This window comes from Papilio machaon, chromosome 7 (genome assembly GCF_912999745.1).
Source record: "Papilio machaon chromosome 7, ilPapMach1.1, whole genome shotgun sequence".
Classification (NCBI taxonomy): Eukaryota; Metazoa; Arthropoda; class Insecta; order Lepidoptera; family Papilionidae; genus Papilio; species Papilio machaon.
Genome location: NC_059992.1, coordinates 1187655 through 1196430, shown reverse-complemented (window position 1 = coordinate 1196430; position 8776 = coordinate 1187655). Strand labels below are relative to the sequence as shown.

Below are 8776 nucleotides of genomic sequence, written 5' to 3'. Positions count from 1 at the left end.
GTAGTATCTAAACATACATTACTAGATGAAACAAACTTTTTTGGCGAATTTAGTAATTTCATGATCAAAAGAGTCCACATGAAGGAAAGATTTTTTATTACGTTTCACTTACGTAGGTAACTAATCAACACTCCTGTGTTTCACAAATATTGATTTGAAAAATTATTTTATATGTAAAATACATTGATTTTCAATGTTCATACTTACTTATCACTTAATTTTTATTTCATAATTTAGTTAATGAGACAAAATAAAAATGGGAGTACAATGTTGATACGTAGAATAGGTTCAATGGACGAACGATACAAGCGTATATCACAGATGCCACGGCATCCCTTTGCTAAGCTAAATCTGAACAGCTAGTCTGCTCTAAAACTGCTAACGAACCAAATCTGGTTTTTTGTTTCAGAACGTCAAGTTATTTGACATTCAACTAATCGTAATCTTAGTTGATCAGTACAATTAAACCCACATCTTTTCACAAATAACAGTGGGAGAGCACGTAATAATACCTTTTTCACGAATTGGCCTGATCGATTGGTTTAATACCACAACTACATAGAAGACAGCGTTACGCCTGATAAGTGTGCGTGCCGGAGGCGTTATTATAGTCATCATCCCCTTCCTACCCTTTTCTTATAAGGAAGGGACGGGAATGAGAGATGGATTTGGCAGAGAAGTGTAAGCTTACAAAGGAAAAATATCTTTTTTGTGCGTCTCTTCCTCTGTATGTTAAAGGTAGTCTTTTATATAGTTACTGTTTTTGGCGACTGTACGCTCAAACATGCTCTGATCTACTAAGGTTTCGATTGATAATTGTTTCACCAAATACGATTTTACAGTTTAACGAAAAGCAATCTTCGTCTGAATAAACCAAGACAGAACGGCACGGTGTTAAATTATTTAATATAAGTTATCCAGAACAATGTATGTAAAGTCTGAGCGCATAGTTATACGTATTCTCTTTCTAATTAAGGTGCCCTTATATATTTATATTTTGACTTTTTACCATTAATGAATTAATCCAAACAACAATACGTAAGAACAGAAATTAGTGACAAAAGTGAGATGATATTGTAATAATCACTAGTAGATTTGACATTGTCTGGTTACTTTGGTACGAGGAAACCAAAGAACAAACATAGTGTTATAAAAATTTGACATTTTCAATGATTATGATTTCCACTTAGCAATATAACAGCGACACCCTGTCATCCGTCCGAGCGGCCCCGGGACAAAAGGCTAGTAAGCTCCTAAATTAGATATGATGTCAAAAATGTTCAAACATTTCTGATAACAATAAAAATTAAGTTGCACGTATTGTTCTGCTTCTTTATCAACATTATAGAATACAAAGTGGTGATGTACTTTACATACAAAGTTACACAAATTGCTATTTTTGTAATGTAGGGAAAGTAAGTATCTACTCTTGTAAGTTAGTAAAAACTTACTCAATACATAGAATTATAAGAAGTTTAATACAGAAGTGTAAACTTCTTACGCTAGTAACATTACAAATAGCAACATTTTTTACTGTTAGTAGTTTAAATATTACTTCTGGCAACTCTGTCAAAGTGTTAAACCAATCGTTAATGGAGAATTGTGTTTTCATTTCGTTTTTTTAATTACATTTAATAAATATGTATACTTTCACAACGAGGTGGATGTTGCACAAAATATTTAACAATGACACAGTTCAGTTTTTAAAGAAAAATTGCTAAGTGTTAGAAATTTCGTCGTTGACTTTCACTCACTTTGTACCTAACGGTAAATATTATTAGGAATTAATACGCTCAGTGGAGTGTACTGTAAATTTTCGAACTTTAATATTTTGTCGGACGGCGTGATTTTTTTTAACTCAATAAGTAACGATACGTTTCTGTCACAAAGCGACATTGTCCCGTTAAAATGTCTGACCTACCAAATTCTTTTCTATTTACACGACAATACCCTTAATTTCATTCCATAATTATTTTATTTAAAAGTTTATTAATATGATAGAAGTATTGAATGATTACACTACTTATATGTTAAATTCTTTTGAAATATGTGTTTTTTTTTAGTTAAAAGTACAAATTGTTAACTGAAGACATATGGCAATACTAAATTTCTTCGCTATTATTAGATATCCAATGCTTTAATTAATTAAAAAAAATCGTTATAATTTATAATTAATGGATATCAAGTTTAAATACCATTCCCTTTTTTTTTACTTTCATGGCTGGAATAAAATTACTGTATTTTAAATATATTCCAGTGTTTACTACTTTTATAATTGCTTAGAATTATTATTTATTATATTGTTATAATAATGTTTACACATCAATTTAAATTACACCCATATTCTTGTCAATACGTGGGCCATTCGAGTCCAATACACTGATATGGCACTTACGTCTTTCTTCAACTTCAAATAATTCTAATTTAATAAATTTTTACAAAACAAGTGTTTGCGAAAGGATTAAGCGTGAAACAATATTCTGGATAACTTATGGAACAAAACTTCTTTTATTATATTAAAAATCTTTGGTAGTAAAGTTTTAGTTTGAAGTAATAGTACAGTACAGTAGTCAGTAGAATTCAATTTAATTAAAATACAAAAGTAGTTTTAGCAAGTACTCTAAATTAGAATAAGATCTAAGATTGTGTTAATACGTAAAGTGTTTATAGTATAAAGTGGATAATCGTGTGCTTGAAGCTAAACTATGCTAAGCGATAGGAAAAAATAAATAACGGAAGGAGATATGACTAGATAAATTTGTTTCATTACTAGGATCTACATAAAAGCACTATGCGCATCTCCCCATATCTTTATAATATAAATAGATATATAATTGTAAGAATAATTATTCCGAATCCTTATATTTGTTTTTTCCCCGATTAAGATATTGGCATTCAACTTACTAACTAGAAACGAACGGTGGTCGGATGCGTTTTTGTTTTTTATAACGTACGACACGTAATGGCACGACGTATCTCCTCACGTACGAAACTGATCGATACTTTTTCGACTCGCGGCTCTCTTTGCACCGACCGGCGCTTAATTTACCTACTTTCCTAAATAACCATACTCCGATTTTAATACCAACTTAAACGATTCAAACATTCTCGAGTGCGATATTCCATAACTACGCAAGCGTCGCGACGAGATCAAACAGCTAGAATATAAAAATATTCGAAGAAAATAAAAGTCGCCTTTAAATTTGATTTAGGTATAACGGTTTAGATGAATTTATTTATACTCCTTATTCATTCAATTTACAATTTGCAGACATTCATGTTTAACCAATAAAATAAGTTTCAAATTAGCTAGTTAGTAGTTGGTTAAAATAAAGAAGCCAAGCATAATTTTCCTTGTTGCGAGTGAGATGAAGATGAGGGATTCGGTTACGCTACGATAGTTACGAGAGAGTATAAAAATTCGCGACAGACTACAGTGGACCCGAGAGTGATGCGGGGTGGCCGATGCACTACCAAATGAGTTCCGACCCTCGGCCCCTGATTGCTAGACCTGTCGAGAACAATCGCTGCTAGTTTCGCGATAACAGTCAGAGGACAAGAGTCAGAATCGGAGAGATCGGCAAAATCTGCCGACATGAAAACATTTAGATACATTTAAATAATTGCAAAGCATACCCTGTATCCTAGAATCACTTTATGGGCGATCGTTTTATACATTCAGAAGGACTCATTTAATCTATTACAAACGTCTGCGTTGCCGCAATATATCTTTAGGGAATTTAATTTTAATCAGTATAAAGATATAAGTACAATATCATTAACAGCCCGCGAAAGCATCGCCTCGCGGCTGTGGTTCGCGGGCGCATTATTCCTACATTACCCACGAGGTGATATTATCGATAGTCGATATATACTTAGTATACGTGTTCCGGTTTGGCATCGATTTATTATGTAACCTAAATGTGCGCGGCGTGAATGCGATTGGGTGCATCCGACGCCGGCGCCGCTCCGCTGCCTGCTCTAACACGCTGCACGAGACGAGTCCGACACGACCGCCTTGCGAGCAACACAACTGCCTCGCGGTCGTCCCGCGAGTCGGCCTTCCTCTTCTAACATATCCTCACATTATCTTCTAAGAACGCTACCCTCTACACGCAACGGACTACCCGGCTACGTTATGTGATAATATTTCCCTATCTACGAGGCCGTCTCGTCACGTGTAAAGAGTCCCCGCATTGTCTAATGCGGGCCCAACAGTCATTTTACTTAACGAGACCACGTCGACGAATAATCTAAAATGGTAACAAAACACGATTAGAAATAAAAGATCATAAATTAAAACACCTCTAAAACAATTTAAAAAGCTTAACAATATATTGCACGACGATGAGAATTAGAGAAAAAAGAACTAGAATAGAATAGAATTTAATTAACGATATCGCACAACGCTCGCGATGAGTTTTTATGCGTAGGACTTATTCGTAAATCATAATAGCCTAAAACTAGAATACTATATTAATATAATATAATTATTTGTGTAAATATAAAGTTCTATGTCTTGTGGTGAGTGTAATATTTGACTAGAGGCGAGGCGGCGGCCGTGCGATCACTACCGCACACGTTATCTACCCTCCTAGTACCCCCATACTCACTCCCCCTCTCCCTCCCAACCACACACAGAAATGACCACAGGTGGTAGGAAAACTACCGATCGTTAAAGTTTGAAAATAGCTATTAATAGTTAGGTAAATTATCATCTGACCTTCAAGTTTACGGGACATAAACACAAATGATTCTTTGCTTGTACATAGCACAGATCATTTTTTCATAAAATGTACCTATCTAATTGAATTCTGTGTGAGGTTAGCGGCAACTCTGAGCTCACTACCGTTAATAATATATTTACATTATGAATTTTGCATCGTTCATTTAAGTTTAGCGCAGTGTTGCTATTATTTTAATATAATTTGCTAACCATTAAAATGCTAATAATAAGCTTAAATACATATATAAATGTTATTCCAACTTTCATAATACAAATGTGTAGCACATTCTGCAAGTATTAGGTAACGCCAATAGAATAAGCATTACAAAAACGGACGGAAATGTATGGTATAATAAATGTTTGGTTAATTTATATTTAAGCGGCATTCATTTACTATTTATGTTTTCAGTTATACAGTTTGTGCGCCTGACAAAGTCAGAATATAAATAAATGAATAGCAAATGAATATATTGTTTAATGAGAGGAGAGCGTAGAGAGGCGTTGAGTACGTCGAATGTTTTACCAAAGTCCTGAGGATAGTGGACTCAGAGTTGTTATTGTATTTTTATAAATAGCGTACATTTATATTTTTCAAGCAATTAATTTAATTTAACATGGATTAGTTTGAAGAAATTCTTAATTTTATATTATACAATTACAGGATTATGAAGACATTGTATATTTCGGTTATTTTTAACGCTTCTTATAAAAATACTAAGCAACAGCTTACAGTGTTGCCAATATAACGCCGTTCGGCGCGAGAAGGATTTAATTCGGCGCGAAAACGGCAGTTGTTATTTGGCAGTGACATAAGCTGTTGCACTCTCCTACGTCACCCACCGGGGCAGGAACCCGCCAGCGCGCACGCATTAACATCTAAGGTATCTCAGTATTATTTAAATTTTATATTGGTACATTTTGATTATGAATCTATGATTGTCTGTAGAAATTACGCTAGTTTTGTATTATGATCGCTCGCGCACCCGCCACTGTTGGCTCCCAGGCGCGTTACCTCAGATTTATTGTATTTAACATCTTAACACGAACTATTTTAATATTTGTATAGACACACATGAATACACAACTAAAGCTGAATAGCGCGGGCTCCCAAATTGACTTCGCATTTAACATTTATGCGTATGGACCATTTGAATATTATATTATTTACAAACATTTTAAAATGCTGAGCAATTTACTTGTACATTTGATCTTGTGCTATATATAGACAATATATTAACTATGTATTTACAGATAGTAAACTCGCAAAGAAATGCTTCAAATTGTTCCATACATACATATACATTAGACGTGTAGTTACAATCAATTGCATCACAATTTATTCTAATAGTTGTAGGAAAATAAAAATCCTTTCAAGCGAGCGGCATTTTAAAGCATAATCCAACAAATGTCGATTAACACGAGTGGCCTGTACATTTCTTTATGTTGATATAATACCTTTTTCTTATCACAGCCCATTTGGAATTTACAACACATAATACGTTCTCTTGAAACGAAGGCCTTAAGTATTCGGTCTTATGGAAGTGCACTTTGATTTGTACACAGCGTTATTAAGAACATTAAATATTATGTCAACAATATCATCTTTATCATAATGTTCTCTAACATGCAAGATTTTTGCCCCGCTGGTCGTACCAGAGATAAATAAAAAATAGAATAAATTTTTTTTTTTATATATTCAACTTCCCAAAGCAGAAGAGAAAATTATTGCATCTTCGATGTTGACTTCAAAACAAAAAAAAATCGAACAAAACCTATTGTAATTGAATTTCGAATTATCAATACAAATTTTAACTAGTGTAAAAATTAACACGGAGGATTACCATCCGTCTATACCATCTTTGTTTATAATGTTGGTACGACCGGGCATTTATCTTACGTGTCTCACAAATAATAAAATTTAACAAAATATAGGATATCATACTCCGATAATGATACTAGCACTTAGTTATATATATTATCGTGGTCTAACACGGCCTAGGGAGACAACAGTGCTCGCGACGCCGGGGTTTGGGCACATCTTTGCTACAGTTAACTACGTCTAAGGATAAACGCACGCGACGTGCCATAGACAACCGCCTCAACAACCACCTCTATACACTACGAACGGAACAACGAAAGAGACAAAGACGCTCGTCAAACCCCGGCGCTACAATTATTTATGCAATATACAATAATTAAAATACATTTTTTCTTACATTTTCAACTTACTTAATAAATTCAGTTTGGCTTTTTTCAAGCAAATAACTAGTATAATAAATTTATGTTAAAAGTTTCATTTAAACGTTAAGTACTTAGAAGTAGAAGTATGATTACGAATGACGAAATTTTATAACGTGTCATTTTATAATAATAATAATTTAATCAAAGTTAATAAATTGTATATATAATAATATAATAGAGTAATTTAATGATTAATCAATAATGATAAGAATGAAGCATTCCTACGCGCCGATCGATAAATTACTTTTAACTAAGTTAATATATGAGCCGATTGGGCTTGCATAGGTTTAGGTTAGTATTGTAGGTAATGATATTCACTATATTATGTTAAATATATTAAATTCCTTGGAATTGTTGATAGAACGCGAACAAGAGCGCCTCGGGCGAGAGGAACATTCCGGCCGCCGCCGCCGCCGCCTGGAACAAAGCACATTGATAAGAATATATGCATCGAGGAAAAAAAATATCTGTCACGTTTCGTAAAGAAATACAGAGGCATTATCATTTTTAAAGATTAAAATGGTCCAAAATGAATATTTAAAAAAAAAGAATTGAGTCAATAACGGTCAAGGTAAATACCTAAATACATACCATGGGCGCGACATAAGCGCGCAGGGACGGCGTTTTGGGTTAGTAAGGCCGATTGGCGTCCTTGGGTCTCTTCAGCTGGACCTTTAGTCGTTTCATACCAATTTGAAACCCATTCATTGCCTGGATAGCGGCCTGGGCAGAGGCTGGGTTGTCGAAAGATACGAATCCTGAAAACAAACACATAATCATGGTTAAAACATTCCAGTCCAGTACAAGACACGTTAAGAACTATACTAATTAAATAAATATTTAAACAGATAAAATTTGATGTATGTTTGTATCATGAGATGTAAGGTGATTCCAAATTAAAAAGAGTCAAGTTTAGAGGATTAGCACATTCTATTATAATGTTACTTACCGAAGCATTTGCTTTGATTGGTGGCACGATCGATGAACACCTTGCTACTGATTACGTTCCCGAACGGCAAGAACATCTGCATCAGTTCCGCGTCGCCAAACTCCTGCGGCAGGTGGTAGATAAACAGGTTGCAGCCCTCGGGCCCTGAGATGGAACAGCCTGGGAACATAAGAAAATCTTTAAAGAACTCACAAATCTGCCTCTGAACACAAACATTGGTCGCTTTGTTATCTTATAGAACTAGATCTACGATTACAGAACATCAAAACATTGAACACAGAAGACGACATACAATTCCAATAATAATAGCAACAAACATTCCACAGTAACAATCAGACAAAGATGTTGAAGTAGACGTCTTGCAGGAACGCACCTCTTGAAGAAACTTTCTATTATAAATTTGCTGAAGGAAAAGTTATTTCTATCAAGAATGGACGTGAAACCAAGAGAGATAGGAGAGAATTTAACACTAAGCAAGCTAAAAAAATTAACTCTGAAATAGTAAGATTGAATTGAGGATAAAATAGTATTATTTCAAAATATCTAAATTATTGAATAACAATAGATGATCAAAATAAATTTTGATGACGCACTTTATGCTGTGGGAACCAGCTCATTATTTAGTATAAGGAAACATTTTTGCTCCTCAATTACTAGATGGATGATGATGAGATGATAAGGAACGCCAATGAATTAAGGCACAATTTTAGCAAATACTTTAAATATTAAAATGAAAATTGTTGACGATAGACATAACTGTTATATCAGATGATACATTCTTGTTGGTAACTAACAAGGGAATAAAATAGAATTAACTATTCCGAACGATTGCTGGAAAGATGCTGCTGATTGCCTTCAGT

At 34.1% G+C, this 8776-nt stretch overlaps 1 protein-coding gene across 2 annotated transcripts in view; it reads right to left on the bottom strand.

Annotated features, from left to right (window-relative positions):
* Positions 1-7198: 7198 nt before the first annotated feature.
* LOC106715963 (CUGBP Elav-like family member 4) overlaps positions 7199-8776 on the bottom strand; it is a 423044-nt gene continuing 421466 nt past the window's right edge. For both annotated transcript variants that reach the window (XM_045678517.1, XM_045678518.1), the window contains 3 exons: positions 7917-8093; positions 7559-7725; positions 7199-7384 (listed from right to left, as the gene is read on the bottom strand). In XM_045678517.1, the coding sequence (XP_045534473.1) occupies positions 7598-7725; positions 7917-8093 (305 nt within the window). In that variant the 3' untranslated portion in view covers positions 7199-7384; positions 7559-7597. The remainder of the gene's footprint in view (positions 7385-7558; positions 7726-7916; positions 8094-8776) is intronic.